The sequence below is a fragment of the Octopus sinensis genome, linkage group LG9 (genome assembly GCF_006345805.1).
Source record: "Octopus sinensis linkage group LG9, ASM634580v1, whole genome shotgun sequence".
Taxonomy (NCBI): Eukaryota; Metazoa; Mollusca; class Cephalopoda; order Octopoda; family Octopodidae; genus Octopus; species Octopus sinensis.
The window spans coordinates 22237441-22262338 of record NC_043005.1 but is presented as its reverse complement, the minus strand read 5'-3'; the positions used below and the strand labels follow the sequence as shown (position 1 = coordinate 22262338).

At 34.5% G+C, this 24898-nt stretch overlaps 2 protein-coding genes across 5 annotated transcripts in view; one reads left to right on the top strand and one right to left on the bottom strand.

Annotated features, from left to right (window-relative positions):
* The window catches only part of LOC115215812 (ras-related protein Rab-23), a 68431-nt gene that overhangs the window by 2410 nt on the left and 41123 nt on the right, over positions 1 to 24898 (top strand). Inside the window, exon 1 of one of the 3 annotated variants that reach the window (XM_036505819.1) lies at positions 16140 to 16320. The exons of the other annotated variants lie outside the window; for them this stretch is intronic. The gene's annotated coding sequence lies outside the window, so the exon portion shown is untranslated. Of the gene's footprint in view, positions 1 to 16139; positions 16321 to 24898 lie in introns of those variants that run through there. 3 annotated transcript variants of the gene reach the window in all.
* On the bottom strand, positions 313 to 24898 carry LOC115215642 (kinesin light chain). 2 transcript variants are annotated; one of them, XM_036505817.1, is made up of 3 exons: positions 23729 to 24898; positions 15024 to 15152; positions 313 to 4582 (listed from the first exon to the last, which is right to left on the bottom strand). In XM_036505817.1, exon 3 carries the CDS (start codon positions 4282 to 4284, stop codon positions 3076 to 3078), a length of 1209 nt encoding a protein of 402 aa, XP_036361710.1. In that variant the 5' UTR covers positions 4285 to 4582; positions 15024 to 15152; positions 23729 to 24898; the 3' UTR covers positions 313 to 3075. The 2 variants fall into 2 exon arrangements, with proteins under 2 accessions (XP_036361710.1, XP_029640752.1); XM_029784892.2 differs by lacking the exon at positions 15024 to 15152.

Below are 24898 nucleotides of genomic sequence, written 5' to 3'. Positions count from 1 at the left end.
GGAAAGAAGGAAAGTATAAAGACTAATTGAGTGAGGGAGAACAGGGTTAAACAGGGACAATGGAAAGAATAGGAAAAAAGAAAGGGAATAAAGAGTGACAGTATAGAGAGAAAAGAAACAGAGGGAGAGAGAATGGAAGTAGCAAAAGAAAAGAACTAATATTGGTGAAAGTGAACAACAAGAAAAAGTTAGTGAGACAATGTATTTAAGAGAAACAGGCATGCAGAAAGACAAGCAGAGTGTAATATGAATCAGGTAAATAGTTGCTATCTGGCAGATGTTACAAGAAACAAAAACTAATACAATAAAAGCCATAATTCAACAATTTAATTTGTAAAAAATAATTGAGATTTATATTTGATCATATTATATTAGGTTTTTTTTTCCTCAGTCCATATGATATAACAATGCATTGTTCAATAAATAAATTGTATTTGTTACACCAATGTTGTTTAATAGTAAGAAAAATGAATAACAATGTTAACATTTTCAAGTCCAAACACAACTAACAGCTACTCAAATTTCATGTCTGACAAACAAAATTCCCTCACTATTTATACCTAGTTCCATCAGATCTCTATTCAGTCAGCATATATTTGCATACATCTTTTCTTCATTAAAGTATTACTTTAGAGTTTTGCAATGATTACAATTGACTAGGTACTCCATACCATAAAATCAGAATTTAATAGGAAATTTGCAATGAAAGATAAAAGAAATGTGTTTGTAAATATTTTTCTTCTTACTACACACATTATACAAGCAGAATTTCTCATTTTCTTTTCCTTTCTTGGTTTTCTGCTGTTTCATCCTTTTGATAATATAAATACACATTTATTCATATATATCAGAGTTGTAACAAAAGGAGACAAGGGATCACCAAACCAAGCAGAGGGAACCTTCAATATGCCACAGATTCAATAAATACGCATATGTGTGTATACACACACACACACACACACATTCCAAGCCTTGATGTGAAAATTGGAGTTGAAACAGGTATGTTTTGGAAGCATTATTCTACCAATAAAAAGACATGATGCAATGGTTATACTTAACTAATTTAGCTAACCTACTGATTATGATTGATTGCGCATCCAGCAATTCAATCAACTCAATAACCAACTTACTGAATTAGCACGCAAAGTGGTTGAATATTTCACAGACACTTGTATCTTTAACATAATTCTGAAATACTACTAGCATGACACAGTTTGAGAAGGTTGCACTTAAAGTTATTGGTACAGTTCATCTGTCTACCCAATTTCACTAACAAAACTTGAGGTGACTCAGGACTATGGTAAAGGCACTTGCCAAAGATTCCACACAATGCAATTGAACCCAAAACCTCATAACTGTGAAGCAAGCTTGGCCATTCAGCCATTCTTTACTTATATATATATATATATATATCACCATTAATTTCATACCATACATACACACACACACAGACACATATTTAAATATTACAAGGCTTTAGCTATGATATTGAACTATTAGAAAGTAAACATTCATTTTATGCTTTCTTTACATGAAATAAAAGGATGGGGGAGTCCCACATTTCACAATTTGTCAACCACTCCTCAGAAAAGACATACCCAATCTTGTTCCCCAATCAACAGCATAGAATATTCAGCTGTTGTATATACAGCAATCAGAAAATAAACTATTACCATAGGGGATAGCTTCATTTACATGTTTTTACTGTAGAGAGCTCATTAATGATTTGGCTAAATGTAATAAAGTACAATTGAACATAACATTGTACATATTTCAGATTATTAGAACAATATTTCAAGGTTTTGTAATTTTGTTCAATATGATGTCTTTTGTTCAGATCAGTTATCTGAACAAATATACCCTACCCATCTAAATTTAGACAATGAAAGTTTAACTATATATATGTATATATGTATAGTTTTTCAAATCCAATGATTCATTCCATCACTTGCCACAGTCAATGTTTCCTCTTTTTGTCATCTGAAGAATTGCACCTGGCAAAAACTTGAAGAGCAAAGAATTAAATTACCAGTTTCAAACAAATAGTGTACATGTTCTGAGCACTTTCCCCTGTCTGTATACCAAAATGCATATATATTAAGCTGCTGTCAGTAATGGAGTTGAAAATGTTAAATATTTCTGAAGTTAGCCTGAAATAAATTAAGTGCATGAAAGTTATCATAACAGTAGTAAACAAACAAGGTGTAAAAAGATCACAGGAAATGTTTTAAAATTTTAGAATTCCTAATTCATTCAGAAGTATTCATTATGTTTACCGTTCTGATAATTTATAACAAATCAGGTCTGATATTACAGATTTTAGTGTTACTTTTTTGTTCTGTATTTTATTTTTGACTTTCAGGTTTGGACGGGTATGGAAGTTTATAAATTTTCACTTGGTGGAGTTGGAGTCTTAAATTTTATTGCCCTTTATCTTAAACAGTGGAAGTGGTAGACACCAAGGAAAGTAGAGTGTCAGGTGAAAAAAAATGTAAACAGTACCTTAATTCCACTCTGAGTAAACATCAATGCAGCTTACATGCAAAGTGAAATTTATTCCCAATAGAGTGTGCAGAGTAACGTGCCTGCTTGACTACAATTATATATCAAACATTAAGAGTCTTGTACTTTCTATTTGAGTTTGAAATACAAAGATTGAAGTGCATGTGATCCATAAATGATGCAGTAGAATTTATGTTGTATGATTTGAACAGTGTGTATAGGCATTCATTATGAGTGCAGCACCTTAATTACACAATAATTTATTGTGATGTGATAAACTGAGTTGTAGTAGTGTAGAACAGTATGTGTGTATGTATGTATACAGTATAAATCAATTTTCTTCAGGAACTGCTACTAGTTTATAGCGGCTGTTAGTCTTTTTCATTCTAAAGACACTCTCTTCAAAGAGAGAAGCTTCTTTGTTTTTACCAATAAGTCTATGAAGTATACCCATGTTCACCAAAGTTGTGATCAATGCAGGATTCTTAAAAACGTTCAAACCCATTTTACTCCGTTCGCATATTTTTTTTATATAATAGATTAACAAGCCACCATTTTCTTGTTCCTGAGGAGTTAAAGTATGCCCACTGTCATCATCGATGCTACCGTATTTCTTTTCACAAAACTGTATAAGAACTCTCTGTAGATATCCTGAGCTTGCCGATACTTTCCTTGCCGAAGATATAAAGAAGCATGGTTATTTTTACTTTTCATTACCGACATATGATCATTTCCAAACATAGATTTATATATTTCCAAAGACTGATTGTAATAGTACTCTGCTTGTTCATATTTGTTTTGATTTTGACAGAGAAGTGCCAGATTATTGAATAATTTTGCCACCGAAGGATGATAAGTACCATGAATTTTCTCTTTTATTTCCAGAGCTCTCTTACACATTTTTTCAGCATCTTTGAAATTACCACTTTTTCCATATATCACAGCAAGGTTATTTAGAACTGCTGCCACAGAAGGATGTTCATGACCTACAGTGTTTTCTCTTATTAAAAGAGCAGCTTTTAACACTCTGACAGCTTCTTGCATGTTGCCCATATCTTTATAGATGCGAGCCTGCATATGTAGGACTATAGCTTCTTCAGGGTTAAACCGACTAGTTTTTTCTAAATTCTGTATTGTTTGCTTACATAAAGTTAATGCCACCTGATGTCGACCTTGCATAACATACTGTGTTATTAAGTCATACAACGATCGGAATCGAGCAGGAATTTCATAGCCAGGACTTTCTGCATCTTCTACAATGTCATCCAAGAAACTCAAATCAAAAGATGAAGGGCGGCATTTGCCCTCACTATCATAATCAGTTTTTTCTTCATTCTCATCAAAATTTAACTCTTTCATGAACTCAAAGTGCTTTATTTTCTCCTCAGCAACTACAAGAGATTCTTGACAGTTTTGCAATTTGGTCTGAGCATCTAACAATTCACTTCTTAACCAATCATTCTCTTTTCTCAGAAGTGACACCTCAGTACGCAGTTTCAAGTTCTCTCCTTCAAGATACTGCAAATGTTTTGTCAAAAGCATTGTTATTTCTGCTTCTTCCAAAGCCAAGTCTATTGCTTCTTGGGAATGTTTCAAAACATCAAGTTTTTCTACTGTTATATCATTTGTATCAACTACATTGCTTTTGAAATTCATTTTGATATTATTGATGATGCTGAGGTGTTCATTACGAAGTGTATGCAAATCACGGATTGCTTTCCGTGTGCGACGAATGATATCATCTTGGTATGTAAAATTCTCATCTAAGTCACTTTTCTCCATTTTTATTCTCTAATAGTATTTTCCCTCGAAAGTAGTAGGAATTGCTTAAGCTTCTTTAAATATTTGCATTGTCATAATTAGAACTTAAATAATTTAATTATAATTTAAACAGAATAATAACTATTCTGGTCATGTTAGTTTAAAGAATTATGTAGGAATGTTTGCGTCTCTGGAAAGAACTTTTAGTTCCCAATTCTGGTAGATAAGGTAATCTCCAAAGTTGATGATTATAACAATGCTCGGCTATGGTATTCTGCATGTCAATTTGTGTCCTCAAAGAAGAGGGGGCATCTTCAAGCTAGAAGAAAAAAAAACACAAGTTACAAGCATGTACATAAAATGTTTGCTTTTTTTTTTTTATTTGGTAAATACAATTACATACACAATTGCATATTATAAAAATTGGCAGAATTTTAAGTCTCATACAAAATTCTTTACATTCTGAGTTCAAATCTTGTTGACTTCAACTTTGCTTTCATTCTAACTGGGTCAATAAAATAAAGCACCTAGTATAATATAATCAAGCATTTCCCTTCCACTTAATTTCTGGTCTTGTACCTATATTAGAAATCAGTATTATTTGAATAGGCAGAAACATTGTAGTGTCAAACAATGCTTTGTGTTATTTTTCTGGCTTTTACACTTTGGGTTCAAACTCTAATAAGGTCATCTATGACTCATCATTCTGGGTTTCTGGGGTTGATAAAGTATCAGTCAAGGAAAACATGTATTTAATTGACTATCACTCTTGAATTGTGTGTGGCCTTGTGCCCATGTTATAAACTATTATTATTACTAGGAGATGTCTAAGATATATCAGAATCAGTTGATTAAATTAATCCTTAGAATTTGACTTTAGTTTACTGACATCATCATCATCATCATCATTTAATGTCTGTTTTCCATGCTGGTATGGATTGGATAGTTTGACAGGAACTGGCAAGCCAGAAGACTGCATCAAGTAAACTCAGCCTTGGTGGAATTTGAACTAATGGAGTATTAGTGAAGGGTAGAAATGAAACAACTCTGTTTTACATTTATTATATTATAGACACTATACTGACACTAAACATATGGCATTCATTTTTATTTTAGGAGACAAGAATGCTCCTCTGGATGTTAAAAGTCAATGTGCATGAATGATAAAACATAGTTGAAGTGACAGAAAATGAACATCAGAAAAACTAGCTGTAGTATGCAATAATAGAAATGACTTCACTGGTACATACTTGTGATGCATAAAGCAGTAAAAAGAAAATGTAAACCAACTGAAAGGAGTTTACAGGGAAGGGAGATGAAATAAGATATGGGAAGATGTAGTAAATGAAGTAGATGACAGATCACAAGTAACAAGACATCATACTGGAGAAGACCTACCCAACACATGCCAGCACAGAAAAATAGACAAATGCTGACTGTAAAACATTCATGCTTAACTAATGTAAATTATTTCTTTAGGAATAATCTAGGATACAGAGCTTAAAGCATTATGCAGATACAATTAACAGATGACAAAACAAAAAAGAAAAAAACAGTTGCTGGTTCAATTCCCAATAGTTACTTGCTTTTGATTCTCTTTCTTGACTCTTGTTTTCTATAAATGAAATACAGCATGAAAACTAAACAATTAGTATACTGAGCTGCAAGTGGCTTAGCGGTTAGGCTGTTGCATTCATGGTCTAGTGATTACGAGTTCAATTCCCAGATTGGGCCATGCATTGTGTTCTTGAGCAAAACATTTCATTTCACACTGCTCCAGTCCTCTTTCGATCAAGGGGGAATGTTGGTCTGCTCACCTGGCCAGTGGAGTGGCATCATTTGATGGCTTAAATGATGTGAAGTGCATTGTGATCAGCAATGTGTAACAACATATGATAGTCTGGTCAGTCATGTAATCACGATATATACACACACATACACACAGGTAAAGCTGTATGGTTAGAAAGTTCACTTCACAACCATGCGATTTCAGGTTCAGTCCCATCTTGGGTAGGTGTCTTCTATTATAAGCCTTGGGCCAAACAATGTTTCATGAGTGCAAATGGTAGATGGAAACTGTAGGAAGTTTATTGTGTATTTGTGTGGTGTGTGTGAGCACACATACACGTATGTGAATGTCAATTCTATGTCTTCATATATAACATCATCAGAGCAAAAATACAGTGACATTGTTTACACTCTTCAGTACACAACATCCTAGAATTAAGTGGACAAGTGAGAACGAGTGGAATGAAAAACACCTTGTAAAACAATCTAGGTTGGCAAAAGAAATAGCATTCAGTTGTGAAAATCTGTTTCAATAAGTTTCATGTAAATCATACCAACATGGAAAAACAGACATAAAAAGCCTTGTGAATGGATTTAGTAAAAAGAAACTGAAAGAAGCCCATCATGTGTGTGTGTGTGTGTATGTTACTGTCTCCTTACTTTGATTTTTGTGATAACTGAGGTTCATCAGTGTACTGCACAGGGAAATGTTACTATACTTGGAAAGAAGTGAGGGTTGGTGACAGGAAGGGCATCCAGCCATAGAAAATCCACTTCAACATATTCCATCTGACCCATGTGAGCATGGAAAAGTAGGCATTGAAACAATGATGATATCATGTATATTATTCTTGTTTAGTCCTAAGTCACTTTTGACTGAGCAGATATACAGCAAAAGGTATTCCAGTTATAACCCTCCAGTCATTTTGTATATCACAGAGAATATTGTCTGTTTCCTTGCTGTTCTTTTCTTAAGACAGCACACTGTGACTTAAGGGACACTTGGTAGCTACTTCTGTCAGGTCAAGTGACTTTGTAGAGACACCTTCATTGGCCACAAGGTAGAAATCATCTTAGAAGTAAGTTTTGCAATGAAGAGAATCTTACAGAAACATCTTACATCCTCAGCTAAAGAGTATAGAAAGATAAGTTCCAGACCAGTTATTGTTTGTTAAATTTCTTCTAAACCTTGCCAGACTGCAGACAAATAGCTAAAAGCTACAGTTCTTAATCATTTGTCACCATGACCTATTTTGACAAATCAATAATCCTCGTTGTCCCTTCTTTAATATCAAATAAAATAATAATGGAACACATTTAACATATTTTCACATTTCCTAGGGAAAAATAATCCTTAACCTTTGATTTGTTTGCCTATAACTTATTCATGAACATTTTATATTTTATCAAATATTTCAAAAAGATTTTGTCCTTGCGTTGTTTCAGAATTATACCATGACCTAATGTTGCTTAGCTTACACAAGAAAAAACTATTTTACATGATAACTGATGAAGTATCTTTTTTTTTTTATAGATTTGTATAATGTACATGTTTAAAATATAGACTTGCAACAGAATGAATGTCTGGAGAGAAAAGCTGAAATTAACAAACATTAACCAGTCTGAAAGTGGTTCTTCCACTACCTATGCTGTTTACTTGAAAATCTGAACATATATCCTCAATATACACATTACACACACAGAGGTGTGTGTATAATATATATATATATATATATATATATATATATACACACACACACACACACACACAGAGCTGGGCGTAATTCCATTAATCATTAATTAACAAAGTTAACATTTTCATTAACTATTTAAATTTTTAAAGTTAACTTTGAAAATCATTATCAGACTAATTAACTTCCATTACATTTAGCGTCCTTTAACTCAAGTCCATTAACCCAAAAATTTCCTTTAAAAGTTTCTATTGTTTTCAGATTGTCTTAGCACATTCAATATTGTACGCGTTGTTCTTTCAACCCCAATATAATGCCACTTATTATTATAAATAACTTGTAGGACCTTGTTTGGCCCTGCCTGGATTTGAAACCAAATCCACCCGCTTGTTGCTTGCAAAGACAGCAGGAAATTTCTTTGTCTTGTCAAGAGGGAGCAGTGATTGATGTGTTTCCACTTGATCCATGACCTCGCTGAGGTGGATGTTTGAGAAAATATTGACTTCCATAAAGTGGAAAAAAATAAATGGAAGAAAAAAAGTTGGTAAATATTTCAGTGTGAAAGCAAATAGCTATTACGTGGTAGCAGGGCATTCTAGAAATAGCAGCCAAATCTTTCCTATTCTGGAAAAAGGAGTCATTCAAATGTGGTTTCGATATCACATTTGTTGAAAGCATACAAAATAACTTAGAAAAGAAAAAAAGACCTGCAAAACAAAACTTCCCCTCCCACCTTTCTTTTCCGGAAAAAAAAGTGGCTTGTGGTGGGTTTGGTGGTTGAGATATATTGAATGCACCGCAAAAATTGTGGAAAAAAATGATTACACACTGAGGTACAAAATATTTACTAAAAGAATAAAATCTTGTGCCAATTATACCTGTATTTTAATTGATTCAAATTAATGTACTTCATCTTGAAAAGTGGCAAAATATTTGTTGGTTGCCATCCTGGATAATTTTAGTAACAAATCAAACAAGTAAGATTCATTAAGAATTTTAATGTTAGTGTTTATCCATCATGTTATTGCTTTTATACCTGTTAGTTAAATTTACCTGTCCATAAAAGTCAAATTTACTCAGCAAGATCAACTAAAATTACATAGCTCTAAACCAGTGAGCACCCACTGACAAAATTTCAAATCTCTATGTAAAAAATTTAGAAAGATATAAGCAAATATTGTGGAAACCCCTCTTGAACCTGAATAATTAAAAATAACATGAACAAATTAGTATTACATTTGACAGATTAATATGAACACTAAAGATGTCTAGGTGTTTTTTCTTACACACACACACACGCACATAACACTCAGTTGGGACTAGACGTATGTTACTTTGACATTATCATTCCATAAAATTTGTTTATGGGGAGAAAAATATTGAAAAGTATCAATAGATGTGAGAATAAGAAATGAGGAGGGAGGTTTGGAGATGTGCTAGAAACAAGAGCCAGATCTCCCTTAACTAATACATTTTCCTCTGAAATTATTAACAATTTTTTTTAAAACGGAAAATGTTTCTCTCATGGGTTTTAAGTGCATAGCAACAACAAAAAAAACATTCAAATTTTTTCCCTTTTTTTTTCTTTGTGAAAAGATGAAAAGATGCCTTTCATCATTCTGATGACTGGTGGAGACAACATTGGAAAAATCCCCAACAAAACAGAGAAATTCCAACTTATGTGGGTTGTCCCATCCAAAACTCCATTTTCCAGAAACTCCACCCCCACCCCTTCCAAAAAATTTGCCTACAAATTTCTTTGTAATCATAATCTACACTGTCTAAAAGGTATTTGTATAAAATTTCATTAAACAAGACCTATTTTCCAGTAAGTTATGAGGAGCTAAAATGTAGGGTCCTGTGAATTTTCAGAAACTCCTCTTCCCAACCCTTCAGAAAATTTTTTACGACAAATTTTTTCATACACTCAATCTACAGGATATAAGCGATTGTTTGGTGAAGGTTTCGTTAAAAAGTATGCATTTTTCTGGAAGTTATGAGGCAACAAAGTCGGTGGGGTAACTGTAGTTATGCTGTTTTTCAATAAAAGTTAATGTTAATGGATTAGCATTAACTTCCATTACATTTGCAAAGATTTAATGGATTAACAAAATTAACTTTTCAGTTAACAGATTAACAATTAACAAAGTTAACTTTTCAATTAACAGTGTCCACCTCTGTGAATGTATGTGTGTGTATGTGTATGTATATATATATCTTTATATATATAAAACTGTGAATGTGTGTCTGTCTGTCTGTCTGTGTGTTTCCCTAAAACTTGAGAACTACACAACCAATTTCATTCAAATTTAACACATGCCTTACTTAGGGTCCATGTAGTTTCATGGGCAAAAAAAAATGTTCAACTTCTTGCCTAGAGCGAGCCCATAGCAATATCATATCTTCTCCACTATTTCAGTATTACGTGTTAAAAGTGAAACAAAAATATTTCTCTATTTCACTTTAACAATAAAAATAATAACAATTGAATTATATGTAGTAAGTAATAATTAAAATCAAACTAAAGTATAATATAATCGTAACATAACAAAAGTAAAAATAGCAATTGGTATAAAATTGCATCAATGATTTAAACTTGAATAAGTGGTTTCACATGAATGGGAATAAATTTAAAATAAAATTAGCGTGCAGAAATGGAATAGTCCAGATGGATAATAAAAAATTAAATTAAAGAAAAAACTATTGTCTATAAAGTATACAATGTAGAGAAAAAAGGTCGCGTTTTTTCTTGCGCTCTGTAAAATTCGGTTAAAAAAGAAAAAAGAACAAAAAGTGAATTGTGGTTGCGGAATTGGAACGTCGGTTGGTGCGGTTTCGCGTCGCACGTTTTCTGTTCGGGAGGCCGTTTTTCGGTCTGAGGCGACTATGAGCCGCCTCTACCAAACGGATGAGATGGAAGGGAGAAATTTCTCTGAAAATTCGTCGACATCTGAGGAGGAGTTGGCGGTGAAAAAAATGGAAAGCACCTACGCAGGTGTAACGAAGAAGTCAACAGAAAAAGAGATAGACCTGGCTAAGTTGACGGGCTTCCAGGAGTTCATGAAGGAGGTCGAGAACGGAGAGGTCGAGCTGCTGCCTCCAGCAGGGCGCGGAGACTGGTTCCATCGTAGAACCATTAAATATAAAGTAGTTATGAATGGAGGTAGAAAAATGGAAGTGATTAACATGGAAGCAATTGAAGAGGCTCTCAAACAGACAGAAGAAATTGTGTACATGACAAAAGGATTAGAATATGGAACCATAACGGTACAATTTAAAAGTGAGAAAGCAGCCAAGGTGGTGAGTACAGAAAAGTTTTACTTGTTCCCCTCGTATTTGAATAGAAGGACCACCAGAATTAGGGTGGAAGGAATACCTCCACACCTAGAGGGCGAATTAATAACGGCTGTGGTTATCAAAGGAAATGAAGATAAAGTGGACATCCTCCACGCCATTATGAAATATGAAGGCGTGAGAGGTGCCACACTAGTAATGAACATACAGACGGAGGCGGAAGTTATAGAAAAGCTTACGGACAGTATAAAAACTGGAAATATTATTATGAGAGTGTGGGTGGAGGGTAGGGCGCCCAGGTGCTACAAGTGTGGCCTGAGGGGTCACATAAGAGCCTACTGCCCTCCCCCACCAAAGGAAAAAGAAAAGGAAATTGTCGCGGAAGCCCCAAAAGAGGAAGAAACCAAAGAGAACCAAACGGAAAAAGAAACGACAGAAGAAGAGGAGATGCAACAAGAGTGGGAAGAAGGAAGAAAAAAGAGAAAAAGAAAGAAAAAGAAAAACTGTGCGAAGCCCCAACCCACCCCAACACCACCCGCACCCTCTGAATCCCACCCTTCCCCTGCAGACAGTGAACCCACCCGCTCCCCTCCAACAAGAAAACAAAAGAAAAATAATAATACAGACAGACAAGAGTTTGAAAACGAACCCAGGCCGAACATTTATATCGTGACTGAACAGAAAGAAGTTAAAAGGGTAATGGAGGAGTATGAATGGTATGAAATGGTTGGGACCAGATATACAGTGCTGGAAAAGAAGAATATAGATGAGTTTGTGTTGAGGTGTGAAAGGGAGAATTGGGAGGTGAAAGATACAAGAATGAGCGATGAATTCGTGGAATATATGGAGGACAGTTTCGGAGTAAGAATGGATATGGATGGTCTTCGTATTGGGAATGAACATTCAGGTGACAGTGAAAACAAAAGGACAGGTAAGTGATGCTGGCGGAGGGGGGCCGTTAGCATCGCTTTCATATTATCATTTTTTCATTTTCATTTGCTCATAAATTTAATCATATTGTTCTATGTCCCCCATGTTTTGTTATGTCCGCCATTCTTCGTAGCCCCTGGTGGGTAATAAAGAAATTACATGGAGGAAAGCACCTTCGAAAAGTGTCTTGGTGCGACTACGAAAGATATCTAATCAGAGGCGGTAAATTCGCCACAATAGAAGCAAGGTTCGAGTCAACGGAGCGTGCAAGGGAGTACTTGACTCGAACTTGTAATGTGGAAATATTTTATCTTTACCTTTATATCTGGGACGTAGGACGTCCTGGAAAAAAAATTTAGAAATACTAAATCAAATTTCACACAATATAATGTATAATTATATTACACATTATATGAGATGGTGTAATTTAATTGTTCATTTTGAATTGATAAAAGGGTTTTTTTTTCTAATTTTTTATATATATATTATATTGTGTGAAATTTGATTTAGTATTTCTAAATTGAATTTTTTTCCTTGTAAGTTTGGATTTTATTCCCTCAAATAATAATTATATATATATATATATAATAGAGCGTAGGCAAGAAAGATGTGCCATAATATACATCTGGAAGATCCTGGAAGGACTTGTCCCAAACTTTGGCATTGAGAGTTACACAAATACTAGAACTGGGCGTCACTGCATAGTACCAAGAACTCCAAATTTGCCATCAAGATGTAGGACAAGATACTGCGATAGCCTGGGCTTCAGAGGTCCACAACTCTTCAATATCCTCCCGAAGGACCTGAGAGACCTGCATGGGGTGGATGCAGATGTCTTCAAAGTAAAGTTGGACCTCTACTTGTCAGGTGTCCCAGATGAACCAACTTCACGGCAGGAGGTGCAGATGAGGGCAGCTGCAACAAACTCTCTCATGCACCAAATGTCAATTGCTAAAAAGCATTCGTGAAGTAAAATCATGTAGCAACACCGAATGGCAGTGCCCTAGCATGGTCACAGCTCGTGAGCTGAAACTAGATGAAATGAAAATGAAAAATGAAATGTATATATTGCTAGCATGGAAAGCGGACGTTAAACGATGATGATGATGATGATGATATATATATATATATGAAATACCCTCCTCTCATCATGTAGCCCTTGGATGTAATATTCTCATGTTTCACATGTTTATACTCAGCCATCTTGAGTTGTTTTGCCAATGGACCACATCAACCCATCATAGTTTGTCATTGATGCTGTTCTGGACTCACAGGATGAACATGACCATCTTGACATCTAATCACTGAAAATATTTCCTTCTCTTGGCCACAGATATGTTCTTCCCAACCTCATTCAAGAAGTTGAATTGTTGTAGTTAGAGGCTAGAATTACAAGTACAGTGAACCTTTTCTTTTCCTGTTAAATTGAAAGTGTTGTTGGTGTCAGTATATCAAAAAGAAAAATGGGGAAAGTCAAAAGGTGGCACATCAAAAAGTCAGGGCATCTTCCATGTTTGTTCACAAGTAGCTTAATTTTTATAATAATTTTCAGATATTGCTAAAATATGCATATAAGACAATGATGACATAAACACTCATACATGTACTTTGTTGTGCTAAGAGAACATGAGGAATGTAATAATAATAATGATAATAAAAAATAGTAAGCTTTAGTATATGTGTTATGTATGTGTGTGTGTGTATGCATGTTTGTCTATTTATGTGTGTGTGTCTATGTATATACATATATATATATATATATATATATATATATATATATATATAGAGAGAGAGAGAGAGAGAGAGAGAGAGAGAGATTAAAAGTACCAATCTGAGAAAGAAAAAACCAACAAGCCCACTGACAGTTGTCTAGAAAACAAATTTAGTTAAGTGAAGAAAGAAACATGTCCTGCCTAAATGAATTAAATGAAATCTTTGAAACTGGGTTATGGACGTGGTTGACCGATGACTGAGAACACATGAGGATGTAAACACCACCACCAGCTGACTAATAAAACAAATATAACTTTAAATCAGCTGTGAGTGACTCACTCTTGACAGATTTTGTTTTGTCATATCTTTGTAATCCTTCTAGTAGGGATTACAAATAATAATAATGGGCTACAGTAAATATTCTGTTCAATACAACAAATTTGCTTGTCAGTTATTTGACCTTAACCAGTTCAGCATGTCCCTTGGTTGCTGACAATATGTGCATTTCTGATCATGAGCAGAAGTAGTGGGGGAGCATCATAGCCATGTGTTGAGAGGGATTCTATGGGGTTTGAATAATTCATCTCTGGAAACATAAGTGTTTCGTTCAACATCCTTAAACAACCCTTATTCAGGGACCTTTTGAACGGGATTGGCTACTTGACTTAAAGAAAATTCTAACTGGGCCCAACTTGCAAGGTCATACGCTGAGCTCAAATCCTGCTAAGATAATTATTTGCTTTTCATCCTTTTAGGATTGATAAAACAAAGTGCCGGTCAAGTACTAGAGTATAATGGTATCAACTATTCCATCTCCTCAAAACTACTGGCCTTGTTCCTAAATTAAAAACAATTATCCTCATCATCATCTTATTTATTAGTATCTATTTTTGTCTACAAACATGTTACCTCCTCTATGTACAGACCTCTCTTATAGCATTCTCCCTATCTAACTAGGAGAGCAATGACTGAATGAAATTCTAGATGGAGTAGATGAAGACTGTACACTAAGAGAACAGTAACGCTGAATGAAAACAAATAAAAAAACTAATAGTATAGAGAAAATACTTTAGGTTGACTTGACAACCTCTCTAGTGCTTGAAGCACAATAAGATGTATCTAATCTATATTGTAAAGTGGTTCACAACAGGAAAGGCAAAAAGCCAATAAAACTATGCCAAAATCATGATAGTTACAAATACAATGAAAAACCCTAAATGTGTACATAACACTAACACTTATATTTGTATGACACACAATCATGGGTTGACCAATTGTGAGAATCAACTATCATCAAATGATTGCACAACACTCTTCCTTTCTGAAGCAAGGAAAACAACTCACAAACCACTGGAAACCCCTTTCCTCTGGTCAGATACAAAACTTCAAGGCTGTCATCATCAGTGCTAGCATAATAAAAGATAGATCTTGCCAGATTGCAGAGATGATGGAGCAGAGATGAGTAAATGGATGCTGTAGGAAAAGCAAAGTTCCAATAAAACAGAACATAATATGGTGACAGAATGAATGAAATCTTAAATAGAATCAGAAAAGTTAAGAGATAAAACTGGAAAGAATGGTAGAAAGAGTAAGCAAAAACACTATCAGACAGATAGAAAACAAAATTGATATCAGGTATACATAGCAAATAAGCTCAATATTCAATATACAAAGTAAAAGATTTTCTAAGGTTCTGCAAGAAGAAGATCAGAGATATGAGGTATTCTGTACTGTAAAATAGTGTCAATGCACATCAAGACATTTTGATGAAACAAAAATGGGTACTGAATAATAGTAGCAAACTTAGTCTCATAGACACCAAAAAGATACAGGTTTGGAAGTGTTACTATAAGAGACTGGTGAATGAAATGCATGAGAGAGAAAAGGGCTTACCCCACATATATTCAACAGAGGGAGCAGCACTTAATATTGACATCTATATGATGAAAAGCATGATTAAAAATATAAAGGCAGGGAAAGCAGTTAGGCTATCAAGGATAATAAATGAGAATACTGAAAATATCCAATGAAGTACGACATGTAAATGCTAATTCTTTGCATAGTTAAACAGGTAGTACATCAGGTGTCATATCCAATGATTGGTGTAGCAGTCTCATCATCAACTGCCAGAAGGGCATCAATGATGCCTTTTTCTTAATGCGACAACTATAGAAGTTCTTAATTAAGAGTACTGCCATAACTAGCATTTATCAGTCTGGAGGTTTTTAACAAGGTACAGTAAATACCCTGTATTCGGTTGGTCACAGAGAAAACTAGATAGAGATGAATGGATAGTGAGAGCCATGCAGCCATGAACAGATGTGCCATCAAGAGAGGTCATTTTGTAGGACATCCTACCAAGCCAGCTAATACATATCTTTTACATTAATAATAATAATGATGGTCGCTCCCATTGATTTTTACATATGAATGTTTGAAAGAGACGACTTAAAGAAAAAAGAAAAGAAAAAGTGGGAAAAAGAGAAAACAACCTTAAAAAGAAAAGAACAAAAGAAGCTGCATCTTTTTGTGATGGATGCATGAGTGTAATTTGAGTCCAGGTATAGATTTTGCTATGAAGTCACAATGAGGACACTGATGATTTTGATTTTGCCTGGGATTGGGCAAATGTATCTTGATGGTAGATATAATTCTTTTAATGTTCTGTTTCTTCAACTCAAATTGTTTTGATGCATCATGACACATTTTATGCTTTGTAGATCCATCGAGACAATGACTTTCCCAAGATGTAGAGATCATAGTGATTACTTCAACTTATCCTTATACCTAAGGACAGGTCTTCCTTTACCACAGTATCCCTCCACTTGTTGGCTATACAAAAGAATTTTTGGAAAGCAGTCGTCTTTCATTTGAACAACATGTCCTATCCATCTGCACTGAATTCTAAGCAGTATGCTTTGGATACTGAAGATATCACATTTTTGTAAGATTCTGACATTTGATATCTTATCTTGCCATTTTATGTTGCAGATATTACACAGACAGCACATGTGAGGGGTTTCATGGTTTTTTATACGTCTGTAGTAAAAGAGAGTCCATGTTTCTGCTCCGTACAAAAGTGTGCTCAAAATATAAGATTTGTATACACTCATTTTAGCTTTCAGACTGACACTGTGTTCATTGTACAAATGATGGGGAAATTTTCCAAAAGCATTTGTAGCCTTAGATATTCTAACATAGATTTTGTCATCAAGAGTACTACATGGATAGTAGACTTAATCCATCACTCAGTTTAAAACCATCACTTGACACATTGGATGTCTTCAGTTGAGTCCACTCTATTTCAAGTATTCAGGCAGAACCTTTGGTATGAGGAAACCTTCCTCTCCATTTCTCCTACAAGTCTCAGAAGCCTCCATGAAAAGTCAGAGTACTATACTTATTAGCTCAATCTAGTTAAGGATCATGATTAGCACTATCATATTTTTATTGCTACAATTATGTATATACAACATAGGGTGGTGAGCTGGCATAATCATTAAGACACTGGACAAAATGCTAAGTGATATTTCTTCCAGCTTTACATTCTGAGTTCAAATTCCACTAAGGCTGACTTTGACTTTCATCTATTTGGGGTTGACAAAATAAGTACCAACTGAGCACTACAGTTGATTGATTGACTTACCACACAACCCCAAAATTTCAGGTCTTGTGCCTAAAGTAGAAATAATTATATATATAAAACATTAGATACACAGCTTACAATGCAGGGTATTCCCTTTGTCAACTGCTGATTGGAAATTACAACTACTTAGTGCTAAGTAACAATGATGCTTCTAGAAAATGTTCAGGTATGTAAACACTAAACTAGGGAAAGCTGCAGTGGTTGCAAAGATTGTGCCAAAGCTGAAAGCAATTAATAAAACTTCAACTGTTTTACTATTTGCTGAGGATTTGTTTTTTGCTCTCAGCTTTGATTCTTTCTCTAACACATCTCTACCATATTCATGATAAAGCTTCCTATGCTTCCCCTTTGCAGTTTGTGAATTACTAGTGTAACATTGTGGATTTAAACCTATCACATTCCATTCTACTGAAAGCACTGTACGTTGCCATCCTTGTGCTGCACATAACTAAGTCTTTCATATCTTAGGTGCTTTCTTTTACATCAAATCCTTTCAGATCAAATTATCACAATTTGTGCTTTTAGAGTTCTATCTGAGCCACACTATCAACTCTAGTATCCCCACAGTTCAGCATTTGTTCTCTATACTCTTCTTATACACTAATAACCTATTTGCTATCTCCTTCAACAATGCTCACAACTGCATCAAATTTACATCTCTACATTCTTCTGTAATTTTCCACATCCAAGTGTCATCCACTTGCAACCTAAACATCTCATGCCAAACCTAAACTGACTGTGGATAGAGACCATAGAAGCATTTTCCAGTGGGGCATACCAATATTGTCTCTCTCAACCACAAAGTGATACAATTACTGTACATATAAAGGAAACATAACACTTCACCTTCCCTAAATATGAATAGCATGTAACTAGAATCCTCACAATAGTTTCAAATCTATGCTTCACTATCACTGAGAATTTCACTTGGCAAATGCATGTTCTTAACATAGCAAAAACTGCATACAAAGGCAAACCTTTCTCTTCAGAGCTAGAAAATTGCATAACATTCCCAACAACTATTAAACAACATATAAAACTCAGAAGTACTTCATAATGGAATAGTGCTCCTTCCTCTGGGATGGTATGCTATTGCACATACAGGCATTCTAGACTACACTAAAAAAAAAAAAAGCCTACTGAATTAACATGAGATCACTCAAACACTAACTTCTGACCCAGAGATATACTGTTTCTCCTCTCTGCCTTTCCTACCACAACTAGAAGCCTCTACTTTCTCAGAACTGGTCAGTTCATTCATTTCTCTTCCTCTTTCTACCAATACCATTATTGCACACAAACCACTATACTTAGTCCTTCCACCTCTGAACATCAACCCTCTACAATTCCTTTCCTATATATAATGCGTTTGTCAACTTGCAATATTACAAGAATGTTAGACGCATCAATCTCTGATATCAGACAGCCTGTGAAGACCATGAATTCTCTTTTCTCTAGGTCAAAAGAAAAACAAAGTTCTTTAGTGTAATGTATTTTATTTATTAATGAAAATTATCAGATGAGGAAATGTGTTATAAAGCTACAGTCTCATTTTATCAATTTTAGTGAGAGACTGATGTAAATTAAGTTAGATGATTTAAAGTGCATAGACAAAACTGACAGCTCTATTCACTTTAACAAATTAGTCAAATGTTTGAAAATAATTATCTTTTCATAACAGCTTATTTAATCTTCTAACAAAAGCATGGAGTTGGGAATTTTTACGAAAAAAAAAATTGAAAGCTGTGTTGTTTCTGCTTTTCCTAATAAGAACAGTATTTTTGGAGGGTAATGTGAGTTTTATTTTGTTTTCTTGTTTTCAAAGATCTGACAGCAGTTATTTTTGTATCAGCAATATGGCCAGGGAATAATACTTTCAGTGAACATCTGTATACTATATGCACATAGAGTGTTGCATGTGTAACGTCAGCTGAAAAACGTCATTTAACAGATATTATCCATGCAATTAGTAGAAAAAATCCCTCTCTACAGGTGTTTAAAATCTGAAAATATACTAGGAAAATAACTCCAATAAGACTGGCTAATTGAAATATTTGGAAAATAAATACATGTAGGAGAGGATATCTTTAACGCTAAAAGTAATGATCATACTTCGATCTTATTAGACTTCTTCAGTAAGCATATTCTATTCAGTAGGCAACTTCCCATAGAAATTTTGAAAACTTTGCTACAGTATTCTTTCGTTTTATTATCACAAAATGAAAGTGGGAATACCGGCACTATTTAGCGATCTCCAAGCAGATGCATTAAACAGCCAGCCACCTGACTTTTTGGGTTTTTTTCTTTCTTTCTTCGGAAATTTCTTTGGATCCAAGAAATTATGATTTCCAACCTCCAAAAATGTTACAAAATTTTAAATTTTCCCTTTCCTTATTTTTTGCTTTTGACTTTTATTTTCCTCGTTATTCTTTCAAATTCACATTTAAAAATACAGAGATTATGATTCTCAAAAATCTTTTTAATGCCAATTGCTTACGATATTTTAACACTTTCTTTTGTGATCACAAAACGAAAGAATTTCCAATTCTCCTCGCTTACCAACAACATGGTTCCGGGTTCAGTCCCACGGTGTGGCACCTTGGGCAAGTGTCTTCTACTTTAGTCTCGAGCCAACCAAAGCCTTGTGAGTGGATTTGGTAGACAGAAACTGAAAGAAGCCCGTCGTATATATGTATGTGTGTGTGTGTGTCTGTCTGTGTGTGTGTGTGTTTGTCCCCCCACCCTCGCTTGACAACTGGTGTTGGTGTGTTTACATACCCGTAACTTAGTGGTTCGGCAAAAAGACCGATAGAATAAGTACTAGACTTACAAAGAACAAATCCTGGGGTCGATTTCTGCGACTAAAGGCGGTGCTCCAGTATGGCCACAGTCAAATGACTGAAACAAATAAAAGAATATGCATACACACATGCATATATTTAAACTAAATATTTGGCTACTGTTTGAGTTGAATTTCTTACTCTGTGATCTTTCAACCTAGATGTGGTGTGAAATTTGTATCAGTTTAAACTAGTGTTTCTCAACCTGAGGCCCATATAGCCCTTGGGGATCCATCTGAGTTTTTGTTGCGGTACTCCAGCATAGCCGCAGTCAAATGACTGAAACGAATAAAAGAATATTATCTAATGACTATGATGATGACGTATGTGAGTTTTCGTGTCTGGCGTGCGTGTCGCGCACGTGTTTTCTTATCAGTTTGTATACACACACAAGAGTACATATACACGTATCAAGTGAGGAGGCAGAAACAAAATAGAAATCAATTAAAATATGGAATCCATAAAATCTATAAAAGAGAGTTACCAAAATAGAAATAGATGCAAGCATAAATGTAAGCAGCCGAGTGTCTACACGGTCACTCAATATGCTAGAAATAATAGCTAAACTCCCTCAAATCACAACTTTGCGTCTTAAAATGAAGGAATATATTGATCAACGTAGTTCTAGCAGAAATAGACGGGATGGCCACAGCTGAAGTGCCTTTAATCATAGGTCTGCTCAACCAAGGCCTGATGGCGATCTTTCGGCCTGATCTGGAGAATAAACAAAGTGCCGTTAGGAAATGGATAAATAATTTACTTTCATACGTATAGATATCTATAAATGGATGTCAATATATATAAGAAAAAAAAGCAATCATAATGAAATAAAAACATTTATTGTTTAGTCCCAGATCATCTCAGATTGAGCAGGCTATGTTTAAAGACGTTTCAATCAAAATTGATTTTGATTTTTAATGGTATCGCGAACTACCATGTGTCCTTCCCGTTTTCGGGATAATAAGGATTGAATTTATAGATTTGACTACTACTTCTACGCCCGACTATATTAACTCCTTCATTTGTTCGTGTAGCATCTGTTTATGATAGGTAGGGTAAAGATTAAAGAATGTCTATTGCCTTGCCTGCTTCTATCAAAGAAATTCTCAAAATACCACGTCAGTAGACGGAAAATAATTCTTGCTACCGTCTGTCGAGTTTTATCATTGAATTCTTCACGTAATTGTAAATTTGCGTTTAAGAAAAAAGAAAGAAAAAGCAATGCAATAGCTGAAACTGTAGAATGTGAAAGACTATTTACTTCTCTCTAAATATACCACACCTCTGGGCTCAATAAGTATAAATAATGTAAAGGAATAGAGCAAAAGAAAAAAAACTTCTACGTTAAGTGAACCACTAGCAATAAATAGCAACCAAAAGCACAGAATAATATATTCCTAGATATATTATGCCTAAAAATAAGACTGGATGGTCAGAGCTGAAACATTTTCGGTCATCAGTCTGTCTTTCACATTTCCATCTTTTGAATTTTGGAATTCCTTTCACGAAGCACACATTTATTTTTAAAAATTATTTTACCAAAACAGCCCACCATTTCTTCCTCGCATCTAGTAGTCTACTTTTATATGGAGAATTCAGCTGGCTGTACTCTTCCCTCCCCTTCGAAATGACCCAGTCCCACAGTTAAAAATCACTGTCGGTGGGGTGGGTGGACGATAGAATAAATGCCAAAGATTAATAACATTCTCATCTATCCACGTTCTGAGTTTAAAGTACACAGAGATCGCATTCCTTCTTCCAATCTGAATGGAATAAATAATCGTTAACTTGAAATTTTGTGGTCTTGTGCCGATATTTACGTTTAGATGTTTTATTTTGAATTTAATTTAACCTTTCATTTATCCGTCTCAATTTGATAATTTGCTATAGGCGACACTTCGTTGATAACATCGTATTCCTGAAGGGGAAAAAAATTCTAACCTGCGTTGTTTACTTTAACATGCGTTGTCTAATTAACTAATGCTAAACAACGCCACATACGGAATTAAGACAGGTTAACCCAAAGAATAGTACCAATTAATAATGGTATTTTGATAAAACTTTTTGCAAAAAGTCCATTTGAGAAATTAAAAAAAAAACCTAACTCGAATAAGAAAAGTTTTTGGTGTAACGAATGCCTAATTTGATAACGCTCGAATAATAATAGTAATAGTTTGCAAGATTGGCACACGGCCACAAACTGAGGAAAAGAACAGTCGATTTTTTATGGAACCCAGTAATTATTTTACTTAGCCAAGAGGGACGAAAAATGAAGTCGATTTTGGCAGGATTCAAAATCAGAGTCTGTTTAACTAAATACCGCAGATTAGTTTATCCGTCGTAGATAGTTAATTAGAAACGGAGGATACTAGAATAAAAGCAATTACAGTATTTTGTTGGTCTTACTCCAATCCTTGTTCAATTCCCACTGTTGTTAATTTCCCTAATTAATGTTTTGAGACGAGAAAATACCAGTCTTATTGATTTTGGAAAAGGAAGTTGTGTTGTATTTCCTCGATTGAATTACAGACGTAAGTGAAATACTTTTGTTGCGGATCGAAACGAAAACTTGGCTTGTCGATAGAAAACTTCTTACTGCACCAAGCGTCTGCTTTTATAATTCCATTCGCCTTTAGGATTCTTTACAAGAATAATAAATTCATCATAGTACTTGACTGATACCTTATTTTTATCGACCTCCGGAAGGATGAAAGGCAAAATTGAGTTAGGAGGAATTTGAATTCAGAACGTATTAAAGGCCAAAACTAAATCCCTTTCATTCGTATAGCATTGTAAACAAATTGTAATGTTTTCCGTCTTTTCACATAAGGCAATTAAAGAAAGAATTATTATTACTACTACTACTACTATACAGTAGTAGCAGAACGGAGAATGGTACGGCCCCAAAGCAACTATGTACTTATGTCACATACAGAATCCACACTATTCTTCCAAAATGTGACACTTGTGCTATAACTAGAAATCATGAATATTAAATTTTTGGAAAATCAAAACTTGCGCTCTCACGAAAATCGAACTGCTGATCTTTTGCTTGTCGACTAAGGCAACTCTCTCAATCACTACTCTACGAAGAAGCAGTGAGAAAGGCACGAATGTCACATAATCTCGTTTATACCCCCTCCCCTTTAAATGGCGATTCAAAGAAATCATATACACACGCGCAACCGAGGTGGCTATATTAGGAATAAGAGACAAAGAGAAAGAATAAAGGATAAGATAAGTGAAGATACAATTACGAGATGCAAACCACCAGATGATGATTTTGAAGTCAATATTTTGGTTTGGGACACCAAACTTGAACAAGGGCCGGGATTAAAGTAAGGGAAAATACTTCGCCTTGTAAATTAGAAAATTGGTGAAAATATTGATAATTCAGAGGTTCGGAAGTTGAGCAAAATATTATACATAATTATATGTATCATAATAAAATAATGTTTCTTATTTATCTAAACATTTATCTTATACTTAATATACTTAAGTTTAGTGCAAAAAACTTAATGTGTACCGATTTAATTGGTAATATTAAGAGGAAAAAAACTTACGTGAGCAGTATACTTTCACAGTACTTAAATATTTCTTCGTAATGTTTTCATATCCCGTGTACTACCACTGATTAAACAATCTAGTTTAGCTTCCTTGTTTAAAAGTACAAATCCGAGTAAATAGAATTATCTATAAACATAAATAAGGGATCTCTTTTCTTGTCAATAGTTATGTTCGATCTACACACACGTGTTTTCTTTTGGTAAGATAGATGGTTCCGCTCTTGAATTCAAAGGAGAGTGGGAGTGATTGGAAGTAGTGAGTTTCATGCCTTCTACTAAAGGCATATGATAATACTATATAATAATTATTATTGTAAATTATCCCTCATTAATTACGGGTATTGGCATCACGGCATTCAGTTATGAAGTTCGGAAGATGTAATAATTGCGAGAAACAAAATTCTCTCGGCAAGGTGGTCCGAGTTCTATAGTTCTGCAGTGAAATTTTTGATAAATGACTAATCTCTGTTGTCATAAATTTTGGTCACCCGTGCTTCAGCAGCAGGCGGTCGACAATATATAATTTATATTATCTTTTTTTTTCCTTTTTTTTTTTGTATAAATTGTTTCACTTATTTAACATACTACAACATACAAATGCACATATAATATATACAGAATTATGTATTTTTATGCCTTGAAGTTGTGGAGTATCCCGCACGAAAGAAGCAGTTGATGAAGTAATGAGAGAATGAAAGAAAAAGCGTATGACGAAGAAACGTTTGATAGAGTGATTGGTTTATGTATATATAGCGGAAGAGAGAGAGAGAGAGAAAGAAACAACAGTGAATGTTTGAATGAAAGAGGATAAGGAAGAGATACAGAGTAAAATATAGAAGTTACGTAAAGGGAGATGACTAAATCTAACAATTGTCTATATTAACAGTGTAATAGAGTTAGTGGGGGGAGATAAACTAGAGAAAGAAGTTGAGACAGAAGCAGAGAGGGAAAGAAAGAGAGGTAAAAATTGACACAGAGGGAGACGGAAAGAGTGGGGAGAGAAAATAGTGAGAGAGAAAGAAAATTGTAATAGAGGAGGCAGATCAAAAAAGCTTTGAGAAAAGAGAAAGTTGAGGTATGAGGTAGAGACAGACAATTAAAAATAATGACGGGCAAGCAACCAAAAATAGATATAGCAAGAAAAGTATAGAGAGAGGGAAAAGAGAG

Coding starts and splice junctions, on each gene's coding strand:
- LOC115215642 (XM_036505817.1), bottom strand. CDS start 4,284: ATGGAGAAAAGTGACTTAGATGAGAATTTTACATACCAAGATGATATC.